At 39.9% G+C, this 22,089-nt stretch overlaps 1 protein-coding gene and 1 pseudogene across 1 annotated transcript in view; both read left to right on the top strand.

The window, feature by feature from the left end:
* Positions 1 to 8,445, top strand: part of ANO4 (anoctamin 4) — a 417,984-nt gene extending 409,539 nt beyond the window's left edge. The window contains exons 28-30 of the mRNA XM_043882273.1: positions 2,448 to 2,553; positions 3,711 to 3,917; positions 7,684 to 8,445. Of these exons, the coding sequence (XP_043738208.1) occupies positions 2,448 to 2,553; positions 3,711 to 3,902 (298 nt within the window). The 3' untranslated portion in view covers positions 3,903 to 3,917; positions 7,684 to 8,445. The remainder of the gene's footprint in view (positions 1 to 2,447; positions 2,554 to 3,710; positions 3,918 to 7,683) is intronic.
* A 4,051-nt stretch (positions 8,446 to 12,496) lies between these two features.
* Positions 12,497 to 14,765, top strand: LOC122679993 (annotated as a pseudogene).
* Positions 14,766 to 22,089: the final 7,324 nt, after the last annotated feature.

Below are 22,089 nucleotides of genomic sequence, written 5' to 3'. Positions count from 1 at the left end.
CTACTCAGCAAGTTTAGAAGGTATCTGGGGAGGAAGAGATTTGTCAAAATTCTTCAAATGAAAAGCCAAACAGCGTCTGAGAAGCTACAAAATAGAGCAGGCAAAACAAAGGGCAAAAGACAAGAGCAGAGAAGAGACGAGTGGGTCCTGAAAAGAAAGAGACCAGTGGGTCCTGAAAAGAACGTCCTATTCTAGTGAACACTATTGTGGAAAAGGTTTAAGGGGTCAATGGAGGTGACTCTTGAAGCAATATAGGCTCACTCCTCTTATATATACTTTTGTTTAATAATTAACTATGTGTATAATAAAAAGCACACTGATATTTTTCTTCTAGAATGTTGACTTGGACTGTATTTGAAATATGTGTAGCTAAAGACAAACAAAGGAACTACATTTGTTGTCTTAACTGAAGAAAACACAATTCTGGATTCTTGACTAGCTGTGCTCTGCAAAAAGCAAAAGGAGGTTACAATAGTCTATGCAAACTTTTAATCTTAAATAAAATTATTCTTTCTAAAATTCCAGGCATTGTTATTGGACCTATGGCAGTAACAGATTATTTAATCTCACCGAATCCTCACCATCATAGAATCAAGTTTGAAGGCACTAACAGACTCATTACTTTTTCTGCAATATAGTGATTTACAGTGTTTTATTATTTTCAGGTGTACAACACAGTGATTTGGCATTTTTGTAGATTATCCTCTATTTAAAATTATTATAAAATACTGGTTATATTTCCTGTTTTGTGTATTACATCTTTGTGTCTTATTTATTTTACACCTAGTCTTTGCACCTCTCAATCCCCTTCCCATATCTCGGCCTCCCCACAGCCCTCTTCCTGTTGGTAACCACTAGTTTGTTACCTGTATCTATGAGTCTGTTTTTGTTACACTTGTTTTATTTCTTATATTGCACATGTAAAAGAAAACATAAAGGTATTTTTCTTTGACTTACTTCACTAAGCAGATGGATATATATCCAAAGAAAATGAAAACTAATTAGAAAAGATAAACGTAGAAACCAATACAACATTGTAAAGCAATTATCCTCCAATTAAACATTAAAAAAATAAGTATAAAGAGGCAAAAAATATATACGCACCTCAGTGTTCATAGTAGCATTATCTACAATAGCCAAAATATAGAATCAATGTAAGCATCCATCAACAGATGGATATGTGATATGCAACTAGATAGATACATGTGTGCATACACACACACAATGAAATATTACTCAGCCACAAAAAATAATGAAATTCCACCGTTTGCTGCAACATGGAGGGTATAGTGCTTAGTGAAGCTGTCAGACAGAGAAAAACATTCATTCTTAATTTCTGTAGCAAGTACTCATCAAAAATATCACTTTATTGGCAAAACAATCGTAGTACAATACTATTACATTCCATAGACACTAATAATAATTAAGATGATTGTATTGATGATTGTAATGGTCATAGCTCATATTTTTGTAGTCTGATACTTTTCAAGGGTGCTCTGCATAGGCAGTGCCCTATATCCTCATATACAAATTAGTTGCCAGCCTTGAAGTTAGGTACTGTCTTATAGAAGAACCTAGGCAATCATAATTTTTATTCAGACAAAGGAAATCTAGTGTGTCTACCCAGCAGACCTATTGTAATAACCAGTATTTCTAGATCTTTTCACATTTCTGAAGCTAATGAAAAGAAGATTCAAAACACATGAAAACACTAAGGCGATGATAGTCACTTCTTAGTTTTCGCACGTAATAGTACTGATGGGTAGTAAAGGATAAAGTGTAGTCACAAGGATTTAAGTTCCGAGGATAAGACTTGGCACTTAGTTCATAATATTCATGGAAGTTGGTGACTCACAAGTTACCAACTTGTGAGCATATATTAGGAAGGACTCTTTAGTGGCAAGTGACAGAAATCCAGTGTAAACTGACTTAAACAGAAATCCATTGGTTCAGGTGACCAGGAGGTTGTTAACGATGCTCACATTATTAACGACTAGCTTCCAACCCTCCAGCAGTGTCCGCAAGAGACTGCCTTTGTGCTGGCTCTGTTTTGTTATGTGGACTGCGTTCCCAAGCAGGCTGGCTTCGCACACATGTATAACGCCCACTAGAAGCTCCAGGCTTTTACTTTCTGTGGACTTAGTAATAATTCACTAAGTGATCAGTCTTAGCAGAAGACCTGGTAATGAGTTTCACTGACCAGGTCTGATTCATCTTCTGAGCTGGGATCAGGGAAGAGGCAAACCCTGCCCAGCCCACAGGGATGATTCCCCAGAGAAGGAGAGAGAGTCTTTCACTAGAAGAAGAGATGCGAAACCACAGATGTCTAGTATGCAGAAACTCTGTATACTTGTCCCCCATGAATGAGGGTTACAGAGTAGGGAGAAGAGCTTTGGGAGGCAGGAAGATCCTAATTTGGAATGTAAGATTCTCCCGTATGTTTATAGGTACCGGGACTACCGTGACCCTCCTCATTCCCTGGCACCCTACGGCTACACGCTCCAGTTCTGGCACGTCCTAGCAGCCCGACTGGCTTTTATCATTGTGTTCGAGGTAACTTTTCTCACCCAGTGCCTTGATTTCCTTTGACCTAATGAAGTAAATAGAAGTAATAGATGAATGTAAGTTACAAGAACCTTCAATGTGATTTATGGATTGTCTAGAAGCAGGATAAGTTATACTGTGCAATCTTTTTCTCATTTTCTTGTCTTTAATTAAAGTCCTTGAATTTTCTAAGAAATATTTGAAAGTTCACTGTTGATTGTTAATGGATAAGTCAGGAATCTTTGGTCCTAAGTTTAATATTCTCAGGGCTGTGGTTCTTAAAATTCAGGAAAATTGCCATTTTTCCATCCCCACTCCCAGAGATTCTGATACATCATGCCTGCAATTTGCTTTTCACAGTCCTCCAAGATGCTTCTGATGTTCAGGGACAGTGTTTAGAAAACACTGAAATGACTGTTACAAGTGGCAGCCTCTGGTTGTGCATCATCATGACATTACATATGAACTTATAAAGTATAATCTACCTAGTAGATTATGCCTGTATTATGTGTCAATAAAATTATATCATCTATTTTCTCCTAGTCTTTAAGAAAACTGTATTAAAAATAGCTTGCATTCCCATAACTGTATTCCAAAATGGAAATTTCATCTCTCATTACATATATTAAAGCCAGATAATGCAAGTGAAGGCTGCCTCTTGGCTCAGACTAAAAGTCCTATGCAGGCATACCCCAGAGATATTGCAGGTTTGGTGCCAGACCACCACAATAAAGTATTTTGCCATCCATGGAGCCTTCTAAAATATCTTCTTACAATTATTACAATAACACCCATTTTGTGGGTGAAGGAATTGAGGTTCAGAGTGACTTATGCTCAGGTAAACCGTCTTAAGTGCTAAAAGTGGAGCTGGGATTCAGACCTGGCCTTCTGACTTCTGACTTTCTTCTGGCTCTCCTTTGCATTCTCTGGCCATTGCTTCTCCACCTTCTTTCCTGAATCCTCATTTCCCATGTGGGGCCATCCCACCAGGTTCAGTCCTCGCCGACCCTGTGACCCTCTCTCCTCGCACACACCTCCCCTGGCTTCATCCCACTTTCCAGACACTCCAGAGGCTCCACATCCCTGATCTTGACCAGCTCCCAGGGCTCTTTCAGTTCAGCTGCACAGTAGACCTGACTCTGCTGTATTCTCCCCTGTGTTTTTAGCACCTCGTGTTTTGTATAAAGCACCTCATTTCATATCTGATCCCAGACCTCCCAAAAGATCTAAGGGATCGAATGAGAAGAGAGAAGTACTTGATTCAGGAGATGATGTATGAAGCAGAACTGGAGCGTCTCCAGAAGGAACGAAAGGAGAGGAAGAAAAATGGAAAAGCACACCACAATGAGTGGCCGTGACCAGGTCGGTGAGAGGTACGTTCACGGTCTGAAATCTCTCCTTGGCTGGGAGGGGCGCTTTTAACTCCTTGGAACAGAGCTTGCCCTTGTTCTCTTGATAGGGGTGAAAATAAATCCTTTTAAGTTAGTCACACAGTCACGTCTGACTCTTTGTGATCCCATGGACCATGCCAGCCAGGCTCCTCTGCCCATGGAGTTCTCCAGGCACGAGTATTGGAGTGGGTTGCCGTTTCCTTCTCCAGGGGATCTTCCTGACCCAGGGATCGAAACCAGGTCTCCTGCATTGCAGGCAAATTCTTTACCGATTGAGCCACTAGGGAAGCCCAGTAGTAAATAATCCTTTAGAAGCTTCCAAAACCAGCTTGTTTCTTCCTTTAATTGCAGATTTAACCTAATCTTCCCTTTGCACACAACTCCTGTGGCTCTTCTCTGCCTCCCTGTCACACTCTAGCCCGGCAGCCAAGATCTTCACGAGTTGGCCTATGTGTCCCCCAAAATAACCTTGCCCCACAACCACATCCACTGCAGTCTGGCTGTTCCCTTTCATCAGAAAGAAGAGGCAGGTTACCCTGGGGATATTAAATCACCTTTTCATCTCACCCACGATGGCCTCCCCTCCATCACCCAGGCATCATTTCTTCCCAGGCTGACCCATGTCATGCCACACCTTCTAAAAAGATTTCCCCAGACTCATCAGCCCACAGAGACTCACTCCTGATAAACATCTCTGGTTACTGCATCAGTACCACATGTATTGACAGATATTGATATGTGTTATTAATTTGTGATTTTCAAACAGTTATTAGGCTTCCCCAGCACAATTGTAAGCATCTTTAGGAAAATCCCGATGGATTGCAATTGATTCTTCCAACTCGTCAGGGCAGTGTTAAGCACACAGCGCCTATTAAGTAAACGCACATCTGGGGGCTTCCCTGGAAGTCCACTGGTTAAAACCTTCACCTGCCAATGCAAGGAATGCAGTTTCCATTCCTTGCCAGGGAGCTAAGATGCCACATGCCTTGTGGCCAAAAAAACAAAATATAAAAAAATAAAAGCAATACTGTGAAAAATTCAATAAAGACTTTATAAATGTGCTTTTTTAAAGGTCAGGTGCATTACACTTAAGAAAGTTCCATGATGTTCCCACATATCTTATGCAAAAGTTCTTCTGAAACCTTTCCGGCAAGGCAATTACTATCTGTGTGTCCTTGGACAAGTCACTTTGCTTTTCTGGGCCTCAATTTCTTCAGTGATAAGATGAGCCCTCAGTTCTGATACTCTGTGAAGCTAATGTTGCAGCATTTGTTTTGCCTTCCCTGCTGTCTCCAGTTGTTTGGAGACTAACTTTGAAAATTTGACCTCCAAAAGAAAGATGAAATATATAGGAAAAAGTATGGTTTTTTTACTTTTCACATAGGTAAAAATATAGCATATATCTGCAGAAATGTTTGTTGTTAAATTAGTGAAGTTCCATCGATCCAGATCTGTGTGGATAGTCCAGGAGTTTATGATGAGTCAGGTGTGAGTGTGGACTTGGGGGAATGCCCCGAGCCCCAGGCCACAGGGTAGTAGTGGTGTATGGATACTGATGGTGATCAGAACCATCCCTAAGAAAAAGAAAGGCAAAACGGCTGTCTGAGGAGGCCTTACAAGTAGCCGAGAAAAGAAGAGATGTAAAAGGCAAAGGAGAAAAGGAAAGCTATACCCATGAGAATGCAGAGTTCCAAAGAATAGCAAGGAGAGATTTAAAAAAAAAAAAAAAAAGCCTTCCTCAGTGAACAATGCAGAGAAATAGAGGAAAACAACAGAATGGGAAAGACTAGAGATCTCGTCAAGAAAATTAGAGATACCAAGGGAACATTTCATGCAAAGATGGGCACAATAAAGGACAGAAATGGTATGGACCTAACAGAAGCAGAAGCTATTAAGAAGAGGTGGCAAGAATACACAGAAGAACTATACAAAAAAGATCTTCACGACCCAGATAATCACAATGGTGTGATCACTTACCTAGAGCCAGACGTCCTGGAGTGCGAAGTCAAGTGGGCCTTAGGAAGTATCACTATGAACAAAGCTAGTGGAGGTGATGGAATTCCAGCTGAGCTATTTCAGATCCTAAAAGATGATTCTATTAAAGTGCTGCATTCAATATGCCAGCAAATTTGGAAAACTCAGCAGTGGTCACAGGACTGGAAAAGGTGACAGACTTTATTTTCTTGGGCTCCAAAATCACTGTGGACAGTGACCGCAGCCATGAAATTAAAAGACGCCTGCTCCTTGGAAGAAAAGCTATGACCAACCTAGACAGCATATTAAAAAGCAGAGACATTACTTTGCCAACAAAGGTCCATCTAGTCAAAGCTATGGTTTTTCCAGTAGTCATATATAGATGTGAGAGTTGGACCATAAAGCTGAGTACTGAAGAATTGATGCTTTTGAACTGTGGTGTTGGAGAAGACCCTTGAGAGTCCCTTGGACCGCAAGGAGATCAAACCAGTCAATCCTAAAGGAAATCAGTCCTGAATATTCATTGGAAGGACTGACGCTGAAGTGCCAATACTTTGGCCACCTGGAGCGAAGAACCAACTCATTAGAAAAGACCCTGATGCTGGGAAAGATTGAAGGAAGGAGGAGAAGGGAACAACAGAGGATGAGATGGTTGGATGACATCACCGACTCAATGGACATGAGTTTGAGCAAGCTCTAGGAGATGGTAAAGGACAAGCCTGGCATGCTGCAGTCCAAGGGGTCACAAAGAGTCAGACACAACTGAGCAACTAAATAACAACAACATAGATGCTGAACACTGGTTCTGCCCTCAATTCCAAAAGTAGCCCTTGACTTCAGTAAAGGCAAGAAATGTTTTGCTACTTAGTAATTTTGCCCTGTTCCCCAGCTGTCATTTGGCTATGTGAGTTCAGGAAAATTACACTTTTCTGAGTCTGCTTATTTGGTGGAACTAATATACAGCTCAAATAAGGCAAAATCTGTGAGACATGTACAAAACAGAGTGCTCTAGAATACTATATGGGATTTGCACTGTGGCTGAGCACCGTGTTCTAGTCCCGTGGATTGCAGATCTGGCTTTTTCCATTCTCTGTCTGGCTTTTCCATTCTGTCTGGCCTGAGTTGGAACATTCCTGTGGATTCAGTTTCCACATTTGCAAGAAAAAAGGAGTTGGACTAAACAATCCTTTAAGGGCCTATCTGGCTTTAACCTTCTGGGATTCTGTAATTTGCTCCAACCCCCTGGCCCATGCACCATTTTAACCACCTTTTCTCTGGCTCTGGTCAGCTCTCAGAGGAGAAAGGCTGACCAGCCAGACATCTTGAGTTGGAGGAGGAGGCAGACATTAGTGAAGAGAATAGCTCCAGGGCCCGGAGACCAAGGTGCTACTGTGGATTATCCCCACCTCACAGCCCAGGGCTACTCTGCACTGCAGGGCCCTTCACGCTTGGGAGCTGAAGTTCCTCCTGGCCTCATCATTTGATTTGCTTTCTCCCCAAAGAGGCCATTTCTCAATTTTTCTTGAAAGCATAGTCTTTGTCTCCATTTTACCAGCAGTTGGCAGGAAGCCACCTTCCTCCAGACTCTGCCTCCATCTGTTCATCTGTAAAGTGGGCACAGTAATGCTTATACCCTCCCTGACTTGGTTCAGGATTATAGATTCCTTGAATATCTTTGATTTCATGTTAACAAGTATACACCATTTCACATTCTGTCCTTTCAGCCATCATGTATACTTAGAATCTTAATACTTCCTCCTTTTTTTTTTTCCAGATAATCATTTATTTCCAGGCCTAGGACCTGAATTCTTGTTTACTTCTCCCGGCTGTGCAAAAGCACATTCAAGTGAATGACTATAATGCAACCGCAGTGCATGTCGCCGAGGTCGGCAGCGGCAGAGGGGTCAGCACCCTGAAAGGACTGCCTGGGAAGCCACGCTGCTGTGAAGTCACATTGCAGCCCAGCACACAAATGCTTTCTAGCCACAGACCATTCCTGACCAAGCAAGCATGCACGTCATGGGCAGTACATTCTCAAGTTTTTAAAACCAAGGGGAACTTGTATACTGGGCCTGTTTTTCAGCCTGTTTGCTATCTTTTTGCATTCTAACCCATGTGAATTTTACAGACACTGGGCTATAAAGGGTATTCAGACACCTGGACACATTCCTAGAATGTCATCATATGGTCCTAATTCCATCTCATCAAACAACACAAACAAGACCCTGTTTACAACTTTTTCTTTTTTTAATTTCAGATCTTTCTGAGGAGATTATTATATATGACATATCTATAGCTATGTGTATGGCCATAGATGTATTTCTGTGTGTACATATGTATAGTCATATATTCTTACATATGTACATACAAATACAAAGATATATAAAGTACATAGAACTTCCTTAATTGTAAATAGCCAAAAGGTACTGACATGAATGATGGATTTTCACATTTAAATAGTCATCAAAGTGAAGCCATGTTTAATGCTTGTATAATGTGATGCAATAAAATTTAAAATAAATTTATGCACATGGAATATTTTTAGCTGGGTCTTCTGAAATTTTGTTGTTGTTTCTTCTCTTAGAATAAGACGAATCAGAGTGGCATCTTTAAAGAAAGTCTGTCACTCCCAAACACTCCTGAGAAATGACTTCATCCTTCAGAGAGATTACATTTTTCTTCCTAAGGCCCCTTTCCTATCTTTCTTGATGCTTCCTTCTTAGGGTACCAAGCTGACTAATTAGAAATTACTCAAAAGAGGACAGAAAATGCCACTGACACTTTGTGGAGGAAATACAGAATGCAACCAATGACACATGCAATGCTTTTGATCACCCTGCCCACTAGTATGCTCTGCTAATCCTAGCAAAGGGACTGTCTGTCTGGATGGGCCACAAGGGGCAGGTCGAGGAATGCACTTCTAAGCAATGCTTGTTGTTATAATTATTCTTCCAGAGGCTGCAGAACCTGACCTTGAATTATATCACCTTGCTTGTGCCAGTCAGGGAAATGGGAGTGCACCTCATCCATCAACATTGTTTCATTCTGGCTGTGGAATCCGGAGCTGATGGGGTCCCAAGATCCTTAGATGTTCCCTTAGATGGGGACAGTTGGTCAGCGTGGCTTTGGGCAGGCTAGAACTTCAGCCACTTAGTAGTTTTATCTTTCTAGTATTCCTTCTGACCTGCTGTTGCTGGGAGTGAAATGCAGTTAACCCTTGAACACCGCAGGTTTAAACTGTGAGGGTTCATTTATAAGCAGATATTTTTTTCAATAAATATACAATATAGTACTATAGTATCTGCTATTGGTTGGATCCATGAACTATGGACATCAAGGGCCATCAGTATAGTTATATCCAGATTTCTGACTGGACAGAGATTGGCGCCCACAGCCTCTGCGTTGTTCAAAGGTCAACTGTATAACTCTAACAGAGCCTAAACTAAGGAGATGTATGGGAACTGAAAACAAGTGGCCACTGGCAGAGTTTTCAATCATGATTAAGAAGTCTGAAATATTTCACACGTTGGCCAGAGGAATTTCCATGGAAAGTCTCAAAAGATGAAATATACAGAGATGCTCCAAACAGACAGCTTGCTCTACGGACCCAGTCCTGTGGCACTTGCTTGTTACGCTAAAGCTCTACCTTGAGCATCATGGCCCAATAGGTCCCCGCTTTTGACCTATCCATAACTTCTCTCCTGTTCCTTGGAACAGGAAAAGTGGTGGGGGCAGGGAAGGGAACTGAACAACTTCTTGGGTTTGCAATGGGCCATGAATATTCATAACTACATAAAGGACCATGCAACACACGGGTCAGGATAAGGAAGTAACCATTTGCTAAGTACCAGTTTATATCTGGTCTGAGCATAGACTGAACTTCAGACTCTCTGGCCAGAAATATATTTTCCCCCATGGAATTCTGCCTTTGCTATCACAAGTGCCTCTGGCAATCAGAATTCTCGATAATGTTTCTAACATAAAACCTCTTCTCTTTCCTCCTCCCATCTCTCCCTTCACTTTTTTCTACTGGCATAGTGAATACACTTATTCATCTTCCCTGTTTTTGGTACAAGGAAGACATAGTGAACATCTTAAGATGTTTGTAAGTTTGTAGAGGCAGAAAGGCAAAGAAGGTTGCAGAGGGGAATTTCTGAGGAACTTAGTAAGAAATCAAGTGTTAGGAGTGACATAATGACACAGGTAGTTTCTGACTTCCCTCTCCCTCCCACAAAAAAAAACTAACAATTATTTATGGGTAAGACACCACTAAGAAAATCCTAGAACATGGGGGTGGGACTGAAGCATCTCCTCCACACCACAGGGATCAAGACTGGTGACAGTGTGTAGGTTCCTTAAAAAACGAAAAACTACCATATGATCCAGCAATCCCACTCCTGGGCATACATCTGGAGAAAACTTGGTTCGAAAGCATACATGCCCCCCAGTGTTCACTGCAGTGTTGTTTACAGTAGCCAAGGCATGGAAGCAACCTAAATGTCCATTGGCCAATGAATGGATAAAGAGGTGGTACATATATATAATGGAATATTACTCATCTGTTAAAAAGAGTGAAATAATGCCATTTGCAGCAACAGGGATGGACCTGGAGATTATCACACCAAGTGCAGTAAAGTCAGACAAAGACAAATATCATATGATATTGCTTATATTCAAAATCTTTAAAAAAAAGTGATACAAATGAACTTATTTACAAAACAGATATGAATACAATGTTGTAAATCAACTATACTCCAATACAATTTTTTTAAAAAGAAACAGACTCATACATAGGCTTAGAGAACAAACTAATAGTTCCCAAGACGGGAGGGTGGTAGGGAAGGATAGATTGGGAGTTGGGGATTGACATGTAGACACTGCTGTATTTAAAGTAGATGACAAGGACCTACAGTAAGTATAGTGGCAAGGAACTCTCAGTATTCTGTAATAACCTAAATGGGAAAAGAATTTGAAAAAAAATGAACACATGTATATGTATAACTGGATCACTTTGCTGTATGCCTGAAATTAACACAACACTGTTGATCAATTTTACTCTAAAATAAAAATTTAGAGAGAAAGAAAACCCTAGAACATAGAGGTGAGGTTGAAGCACCTCCCCCACACCATGGAGATCAAGACGTGAAATCAGAAGGGTAAGAAGAATGGCCACATGCTGACCACACTGCCCTTCCCCCAGGGCAGCACAGCACCCCATTAAGAAGTCTTCCCCTGAGCCTAGCATTTCTCTACTGGGAAATGAGAGCCTAGAGTGAACCTCTAGCCTCCACAGTGTTATGGGTCACTTCTTGGTAGCCCCAGTTTGGTCTCATTCCACGGGAATTGTGGGGAAATCTGTGGGGCTTGATCACTGAAATTATGATTATGACGGAAAAGGGGTAGGGGCCTGCAAGAACCAGCACTTGCATCTTGGCAGACCCAAGTTCCTACTTGCAGGGTCCAACTAGTTGTCCCAATCAGAGACTCTGCTCACATGCTGAGCTATGACCAGGGAAACCTGTGAGATGCAAGTCTGCCTGCTTCAGATCCTCAAATGAAGCGCCTTGCTATCCCTAGAGTCTGGTCTGCCCCACTGCAGCGGAGGAGCTGAGTCATAGCCCAACCCACTGCTGGTTGTAGTTCCCAGTACCCTCTGACCAGAAAGCCTGGAAGCTACACAGCTCAGGAATACAGAGCTACATAGCTCTGCTTGAGCAGAGAATGGCAGGCCGTTATGACAGTTGCAAAGCAAAGTCTGTCAGTATAGGGCCAGGGTACTTGGAAGGACCAAGTCAGATCAAGTCAAAACCACAAAGAATCTTGCTGGGCTTGGGGGTGTTCTGGGCTCCATCAAAGCAGGGAAACGAATTCATACACCCATCCATTACTGAGTGTAGCGTCTGGCCTCTCCCGACCAGAAAACCTGATCCAGAACACCGGAGAACAGCTTGGCGCTGACCTTTCCATTTCACCCAGCCAGAGGAGTTAAACCATCCCTTAATCAACTGGTGACTGTACCTCCTGGCCCCCCTGGCCAAAACGCCTGGGAGCTGCATGGCTCAGCAACACTCGAGTAGAGAGCATGGCAGGCAGAGCTGATAGGCTGCAGACCAAAGCCAGTGGCCCTGTTTGGCCAGGGAACTGGGAGGATGGGTTGACTTGAGTCAAGACCACAAAGAGGCTTGCCAGCCTTGGAGGTGATGCTCCTATTCTACCTGGGCAGGAAACTGATTTGTTGCCCTCCCATTGCTATCCACAGCATTCAGCTTGCCCATCCAGGAAACCTAACCAGAGCATACTGGAAGCTGTAGAGCCCACCCAACAACGTGGCTTACAGTGATGCTTGAACAGGGCACACAGGCTGGGACCTTTCTGTCTGCAGGGCAAAACCAGTGACCTCATCTGGCCGTATAATTCAGTGCACATACCTGCCTGATTCAGATCCCTAAACAATGAGTTACGCAGGCCCTGGAGCCTGTCCTGCTGCCCTACGGAGGGAAGGAAGCTAATTCACAGTTCTGCCCACTGTGGAGAATAGTATCCAGTTCCAATTATCTAGTAAGTCTGACCAGAGAACTCAGGTAACCATGGAGCCCATCCTACAGCCTTACCTAGGAAGGGAACAGAGCCAAAAGTCCTATCTGATCATTCTCAGTCAGAAGTACCACCCCAGACCCCAGTCTGAACAGTGGACTAATCTGAAAATACACCCTGATGGCAAGTCCCACCTGTCCAAAGATATTACCATCAGACATGTCCAGAAACCCAAAATGAGCCAACTGGTAAAGAACTCTGTGCCAAAGCAAATTTTAAAAGTCTGGAATTAGAGATTTTTTACTAAAATGCACAGATGTCAACATAAGGAATCAAGGATCAAAAAAAATCAGGTCAACTTGTAAATGTGACATAAAAGGATATAAAGTTCCAACAACCGAACCTAAAGGAATGGAGGTATCTGAATTGTTGGACAAGGAATTTAGGATGATCCTCCTAAAGAAATTTAGTGAACTCTAAGACACAGCAGACAAGTAAACAATCAGGAAAACAACGACAAACAAGTTCAACAAATAGAAACCATCAAAAAGCCAGGCAGAAATCCTAGAGCTAAAAATTACAATGATTGAACTCAATGACTAAAAAGTCAAACTGTCAAAAGCTGTTGACTCAAAAGTCAACAGACTTGACCTTGCAAAAGACCTAGAAGACAGAACATTTGAAATAATCCAGTCAGAGGAGCAAATATAATAGGAAACAAAGAACGTAAAGAGTGAAGAAAGAATATGTAACTTATAGGACACAATTGAAAGAAACAATATTTGACATTATGGGAATTTCAGAAGCATTTCAGAAGAAGAGAAAGGGGGGGAAAGCATATTTAAAGCAATAATGAAAAAACTTCCCCAGTCTTGGGAAAGAAACGAATGCCCAAATTCATGAGGCCCAAAAGTCCCCACATAGGTGAACCCAAGTAGGGCTATACCAAGACACATTATAGTTAAATTGTCAAAGTGAAAGCTAAAAAGAAGTTTGAATGCAGTGGAAGAAAAGAGTGGAGCTACACACAAAAGAACACTCATAACATCAGCAGCTTTTCCCACAGAAGCTTTGAAGGCCAGGAGAGAATGGAATGATATATTCAAAACATTGAAAGAAAAAACTGTCAGCTGAGAATTCTATACCTGGAAGAGCTACCCTTAAGTAATGGAAAAAGACTTTCCCAAACAAACAAAAGCTGAGGAAGTTCATAAGCACTAGGCATGCCTTATAAGAAATGCTAAAGGGACATCATTCAAGATACTGTCTCTGGAGGAGACAGAAAGCCATGGAAGCTCTTCCTCTGGAAACAATATAGGGTCTTTTAGAGAGTGAGATGATCAACAGGTGCTTATCCAGAAAGTTGTTCACTAACAAACTGTAAGACTTGTAAACCTGTAAAACAGGATGTAAGACTCATATACTGGAAAAAGAATCTCTGAAATCCAAGCTGTTGACAGCTCCACAATATCCTCATTTACAGTGAGAGAATGTGAGTCCAGCAGGATGGGCTCAAGGCCAAGGCACTACCTATTCACAGGTCACACAAACGGCTGCATTCAGATGTGGGATCTGACCACTACCATGGATACGGTTAACAAAAGTGAGGATAAGGATGTAGGTGGTCTAACTGAAGATTTGCTCAAAAGACTGGATCAGTGTGATCTATGCACATCTCACTGCGCTACTCCTAAGATCAGTCTGGCAACTTCTGTGGTTCAGCATAGCCATCTTTGGACATCAGATTCTAGTCTTCAGCTCCAGTACCATGAAACCATCCATGAAGCAGTTACTTGTGGCTCCATGAGACCTTACCAGAGAAAGTCCTTTGTAAGCAAGAGCAAGGAGGACTGAGAGCTCTCACAGTCACAGGGACTTCCAGACTGTAAACCTGAACAGAAATATAGAAAGCATTGTCCCTGAAAATAGTAATCTGGGTTCAATACAAGCTGAAGTAAAGCAAGCAACGGGGTAATATGATATGTCTAAGAGAAAGTCTCCTGGAACAGGAATTTAAAAGTTTGAGAGGATCAGATAGGGGAGTGGAGGTGTATAAAATAGCCAAAGATTTTCTAGAATCCAAGAAAAGGTCATCAGAAGATGAAACTGAAAATAGAGTTATAGAAGAAAGGATTTGAGGGAGGAGGATTCCTTGGAAGAAAGAAAGTCCCCCATTTGGCATCATCACCAAGTATGTCTGATGGAAGAACCGACTCACCTGGTACTACACCCCCATCTCCTACAAAGATTACTCTATCTCCTCAGCACAAAAAAAGTGATTTTTCAGGTCAAGAGCACAGCCGTGAAAACTCAGCCAAGTGAGTAGTTGTTACATTAATTCAGACGAGAGTTAAACCTTACTGGATTTCAGTACATTAGCTTTTACCTCAAAACTTTACAAATTAAGATTGGACTTCATTTTGTATCTTTTTATCAGAATTACCTGGGGTGAGGAGATAAAATAACCATATTTCTTCCAATATTTTGGAAAATTTTTTTAGTTTTACAGGCACATTTAATAGATTATTTGTAAAGCAGGAGTCTATTTCAATGTTTATCTACTCTGTGGACTTTAGAAACATATCTTAAAAAGATGGTTCCCGTGTAGATAAGCATCCCCTTAGACTTCACTTTCACTTTCATGCATTGGAGAAGGAAATGGCAACCCACTCCAGTATTCTTGCCTGGAGAAGCCCAGGGACGGGGGAGCCTGGTGGGCTGCCGTCTATGGGGTCGCAGAGTTGGACACAACTGAAGTGACTTAGCAGCAGCAGAGTGTGGAAACCAACAATTTGCATTCCTAATGTTGATTTTGCCCGAGATGTCTTGTAGTATTAAGTAAATTACAAAATTCCCTTTGGAACTTAGTCTCCCAACCCTCACTGTGATGGCAAAGTGGTTTACCAGGTATTTAATAAGGTGCTATGTTTATGGAAAAAACACCATGTAATTCAAAAACACTATTGAATTGCTTGGTGTGTCAGTAAATCTTTTAAGATGATTTTAATTGTGGTCATTTTCTGAGTCTCATTACTGAAATCCTTAAATGTTAGCAAACATCACCAATATTAAATGTCAAAAGTTCATTTAAACATTCTTTAAAGTTAGAGCAATTGTCTGTGCTTGAACAAATGAAGTAAAAAAATAAAGACAGCTTTAAGTACCCAGAAAGAACACTGTAGCAGTTGCTAGTCTGCCTTACTTTAGAGCCACCATAGTTTTTTCCTGTGTTAATAATCAAGATAATTAAATTAGAACGTAGCCATTTAGCAAAGCTTAAGAGATTGAAGTTCTGAATTTTTGGTTAAAGGTTTTGGCTGCTGCAGAAATGTTATTTTAAATATATTTTGAATTATAAGAACAGAAAAATTGTACTTTTTTCCCATTTAATTAGAATGATTTCCAAGTTTCTGTAAATAATTGTAAATTTAAAGCATTAAGCATTTATTGGTAAATAATGTATATATTCCCATTCTGAGAAATATAAGTAGGTCAACTCAAAATAAACTCTTGTGGGATGATCTGAGAGAACAGCATCGAAACATGTATATTATCAAGTGTGAAACAGATCGCCAGTCCAGGTTTGATGCATGAGACAAGTGCTCGGGGCTGGTGCACTGGGATGACCCAGAGGGATGGGATGGGGAGGGGCGTGGGAGGGCGGATCAGGATGGGGAATACATGTAAATCCATGGCTGATTCATGTCAATGTATGACAAAAACCACTACAATATTGTAAAGTAATTAGCCTCCAACTAATAAAAATAAATGAAAAAAATAAATAAATAAATTTATGTGGATTCATTAAAAATAAATAAATAAATAAAATAAAGTTTAAAACAAAACCCAAAAAACAAACAAATGCTAAAGGGAGTTCTTTATGTGGGGGTAAAAGGACACTAATCAACATTATAAAAACATAAGAAAGTAGCATTAAACTCACTGATAATGTTAAATATAAAGTCAAAGACAGATTCTATAATATAGTAATGGCAGAGCATAATTTATTTGCAACTCTAGTTTAAAAATTAGAAAACAAATGTAGTAAAAAGAAAAAAAAATGACCACAATAATCTGTTATTTGATACAAAACATAACAAACACATAAACTGTAACATCAATAACATAAAATGTGAGGGGCAAAGTAAAAGTATAAAGTTTAGGAGTGCTATCAAAATTAAATCATTATCAATTCAAAATAGGGTGATAAAATTTTTAAATTTTATATTCAAGCCTCATGATAACCACAAAGGAAAAGCCTATAGTAATCACATTCACACCATGATAAAGAGACTCATTTAGCTTTAAAGACACACAGACACACAGAAATTGAGAGTGAAGATATGGAAAAAGATTTTAGCAAATTAAGAGTTTAAAAAAGGGTATCTCTATCAGAGAAAAAATATACTTTAAATTAAAATTGTTATGAGGCAAAAATCATTACATAATTAAAAAAAGGGCCAACCTATCAAGAAGATTTAACAATCATAAATATTTGTACACAATATCAGAGCACCTAAAAATGTAAACCAAAAACTAACAGAGCTGAAAGAAGAAATAAACAGCAACATAATAATAGTTGGGAACTTTAATACCCCACTCTCAATAAGACAGATCATCCAGACAGAGTCAAAAAGGAACCAATAGGTTTGAACAATACTCTAGTCCAAATTAACTTAACATACACAGAATATTCTGACAACAGCAATGCTCATTCTTCTCAGATGCATGTGAACATTTTCTATGTATATCATTATTTCAGGTCACAAAACAAATCTTAGCAAGTTCAAAGAGACTTAAATCATACCAAGTATCTTTTCTGATCACAATGAGATGAAACTAGAAATCAGTAATAGGAAACTGAAAACTTCACAAATACAGGGAAATTAAACAAACTCTCCTGAATAACCAAGGGATCAAAGAAGAAATTAAATGGGAAATAATAAAAATATCTTGAAATGGAAACAGTGTACCAAAATTTATGTGATTGAACAAAAGCATTTCTAACAGGAAAGATTACAGAAATAAATGCCTACGTTAGTAAAGGAGAAAAACCTCAAAACAACCTAACTCTATGCCTACAGGAACTAGAAAGAGAAGACCTAACAGCCCAAAGCTGACAGAAGGAAGGAAATAAGATTAGAGTAGAAATAAAATACAGAACAGGAAAACAATAGAAAAGAGTAACAAACTAAGAGTTGACTCTTTGAAAGAGAAAATTAAGAACACTTTAATCAAAGAAAAAATAGGAAACAAATCAACAAAATCATAAATGAAAATGAGACACTACAACCAGTAATACAAAGATCATAAGAGACTACTGTGAACAGCTATATGCCAACAAATTAGACAACCTAGAAAAAACAGAAAAATTCCTAGAAACATCTAACCTATCAAGACTGAATTAGGAGAGACAGAAAATGTGAACAGACTAATAGTAAAAAGGCTCAATCAGTAATCAAAAGTCTCCTGATGAAGATAATGCTAGGACCAGATGGCCTCACTGGTGAATTTTACTAGACAGTTAAGTAAGAATTAATGCCAATCCTTATTAAACACTTTCAAAAAGTCAAAGAGTAGAGAACACTCATTTCAGGAAGCCAGCGTGGACCCAATGTAAAGCCAGAGGAGGACACTACAAGAAAATAAAACTATAGGACAATGTCCCTGATGAATATAAATGCAAAAGTCTTCAACAAAATAGTTTCAAACCAAATTCAGCAGCACAGTAAAAGGATCATTCACCATGATCAAGTAGGATTTATCTTTGAACTACAAGGATGGTTCAACTTACACAAATCAATAAATGGGATACATCACATTAATAGAAAGAAATAATTATATGATCATCTTAATAGATACATAAAAAGCACTTAACAAAATTCAACATCCATTCAACAAATTATAAACAGATTTATGTATCAATATAATAAAGTTCATATACGACAAGGCCACAGCTAACATCATACTTAATGATGAAAAGTTAAAAGCTTTTCCTCTGAGATTAGGAAAAGACAAGGGGGCCTGTTATTTCCAATCCCATTCCACATAGTACTGGAAATTCCAGCTAGAGCAAATAGCAAGAAAATAAATAAATAAATGGCATCAAAATTGGAAAGGAAGAAGTAAAACGGTCTCTATTCACAGATGACATGATTTAATATATAGAAATCTTGAAGACTCCACCAAAAAAAAAAACAAAACTTATATCTAATCACTGAATTCAGTAAATTTGCCTGACAAGAAATTAACATACAAAACCCAAAGTTTTTCTATACACTATACAAATTATCTGAAAAGGAAATAAAACAGTGCCACTTAAAGTGGCAAGAAAAAATAAGATACTTAAAAAATAAATTTAACTAAAGAGGTGAAAAACCTCCACACTGAAAATTATAAGATATTGATGAAAGGAATCAAAGGCAACACAAATAAATGGAATCCTTGTTCAAGGACTGGAAAATTTCATTTTGTTTAAATGTCCATGTTAGACCTCCAGTGGCTAAGAATCCGCCTCCCAGTACAGGGGACACAGGTTCTATCCCTGGGCCAGGAAGATCCCACAAGCTCAAGGCAACGAAGATCACATGCCACAACTACTGGGGCCTTTGCACCTAAACCCCATGTTCCGCAAGGAAAAGCCACCACAACAAGAAGCCTGAACATGGCAACTAGAGGGTAGTCCCCACTCACCACAACTACAGAGAGCAATGAAGACCCAGCGCAGCCAAACTAACTAATATGAATATTTTAAAAAATCAATTAAGCCATTGCACTTAATGCAATCCCTGTCAAGACATTAATGGCATTTTTTTTTACAGAAGTAGAAAAAACAATCTTAACATTTATATGGAACCACAAAAGACCCTGAATAGACAAAGAAGTCCTAACAAAAAAGAACATAGAGAGGGGCATCATATTTCCTGATTTCAAGCTATATTATAAAATCATAGTAATATGGCTGGTTCAAGATGGCAATGTAGGAAGTCCCTGAACTCATCTCCTCCCATAGACACACCAAATCTACAGCTAAATATGGAACAATTTATTCTGGAAACAACAACAACAAACCCTAAAACTAGGTTTTGTGTAGGAGCAACTCCTACACATAGGGAAAAAGAAGAAAAAAAACCCCACAAAGTGGATAGAAGAGGCTGAGATGCGATCTCACCATAAACCCCATCCCCAGTGTGACAATCTATAATCAGAATTCAAAACCAGGACCTTCTCCCTGAGAAGCAAAGAGTCTCAACCCCACATCAGGCACCACAACTTTTAAGACGTGCACCTGAGGGATGAAACATCTCACTTTCAAAACCAGCAGGACTCACATCCTTAAAAGCATAGCAGAACTTCCCGGTGGTCCACTGGTTCGGAGTCTGCCTCCTGGTGCAGGGGACGTGGGTTCAATCCCTCGTCCTGGAGCATCCCACGCCTCGGGGAAGATGAGCCTATGTGCCAGACTGCTGAAGCCTGAGTGCCCTAGGAGCCCGTGCTCTGCAACAGAGGAGTGGCCCATGCCCGCCACAACTAGAGAAAGCCTGTATGCGAGCAACGAAGACCCGAGGAGCCAACGAGAGTTTAAAAAAACCTTTTTTAAAAAGAGCATAGCAAACTGACAAATGACTCTTCGAGGGCTCACATGCTCAGACTCACTCGTCCCAGGGACTAACACATAGGCAGCCAATTACAAGGTGCTCAGAATACATATGGGCTTCCCCGGTGGCTCATCGGTAAACAGTCCACCTACCGATGCAGGAGACAGGGGTTCCATCCCTGGGTCGACAAGACCCTCCGGAGGAGGAAGTGACAGCCCACGCCAGTATTCTTGCCTGGGAAATTCCATGGACAGAGGGTCTCGGTGGGCTACAGCCCAAAGGGTTGCAAGAGTCAGACATGACGTAGTGGCTAAACAACAGAATATATATACAGAGAACAAATTGGTGGCAGCCAGGGGTGGGGGCAGGGAATAGGTGATATGGGAAAATGTACTCAAAAGTTACAAACATCTAGTTATAAATAACTGATTCATGGACATATAATGTACAGCATGGTGATTACACCTAATAATACTGTTCTCTATATTTGTTAAGAGAATAGATCTTAAAGTTCTCATCAAACGGAAAATAAACTGATAACTATGATGGATCTTAACTAGGCATACTGTGGTCATCACTTATTAATATACACATCACTTACTAATATACACTATATATTAATGTAATATATAGAAACATCAAAGTATTATCTGGCATACATGAAGCCAATGTCTATGTCAATTGTATCTCAAGAAAAGTTAAATAAGTATTAATGTTAGGGATATACAGCACAACATGATCCTACAGTTAGCACTGCTGAATGGCATATTTCAAAGTAGATCCCAGGAAGTCTCACAAGGGAAAAAAACATTTTTTTCTTCTTTTATATTTACATGAAATAATGAACGTTAACCTATATCTATAATCATTTTACAATACATGTAGTCAAATCATTACACCGTACATCTTAAACTTACACAGCACAGTATGTTAATTATATCTCAATAAAACTAGGAAAATAAAAATCGAGTGTTTATTGGATGAATGTATGCAGAAACAATATAGCCAACAAAAGATTAGCATATATTTCTGATGAATTCTGTTTCCCAGTGTGATGGAGAATGATTTTAAATATCATGTATAATGAGTATGCCATAACTTGAGGATTTTCTAATATATCTAATCTTATGAGTCTTCATAAGACTAGGATATTGGAAATACACAACTTCAACACTATAATCTTCATTAAAATCTAGACTGTGTGGATATAAAGTTATCCATTAATAGTTAACAGTGGGCATTAATCTTGGAACTGACTAAATTTTATTTTAGCTGATATTTTTAAATGGAAATCTCTCTAGAAATAAATTTCTATATTACTGTTCTATAAATACACTTTCCAGGGGTTCTTAACTAAAGGAAACTGAAATCTATCCTTCTTTTGATTATTTAGTCCTCTATTACTGTTTATTACATTCTATTGTCTCGTGCATGGTGGAAGTATTAGTTGTTCAGTCACCTCCAACTCTCTGCAGTCCCACTCCTCTGTCCATGGAATTCTCCGAGGCAAGAATGCTGGAGTGTGTGGCCATTCCCTTCTCCAAGGGATCTTCCCAACCCAGGGGTCGAACCCCGTCTCCTGCATTGCAGGTGGATTCTTTACCATCTGAGCCACTATGGAACCGTTAGTGTATGGTAGAGGCAGATTAAGAATACGGCAAATACACCTACCAGGCCAGCAGACCCTCCTGGATTCAAAGAGAAGATCTGGTAGAAGTCCTAATTCTACATTCTGCTCCTTCAAACCATCCCCTTTACCTGTACAATGTGTCTTTATCTTAGTACCAACCTCCCTGCTAGCCAAGATCTCCTCAACTCCCCGAGAAAAGCAGATTTCCTCACTCTTCCCAAAGCATTACTTATACCTCCCTTCAGGCACCATACACCCTGGAGAAACACATTTCCTTTCCTCTTTGCCTTTTCGTATCATCTCTAGTTTTCAGGTCTAGCTTAGACTTCAACTTTTCAGTGTTCCTCTCATCTAGTCCTGTCCACTGGGATTCCTTCCCCCCAGAAGCCTCCTGCTGGAGAATATGCCTTACTCATTC

Source organism: Cervus elaphus, chromosome 22 (assembly GCF_910594005.1).
Source record: "Cervus elaphus chromosome 22, mCerEla1.1, whole genome shotgun sequence".
Taxonomy (NCBI): domain Eukaryota; kingdom Metazoa; phylum Chordata; class Mammalia; order Artiodactyla; family Cervidae; genus Cervus; species Cervus elaphus.
This window is presented reverse-complemented; position numbering and strand designations above follow the sequence as displayed.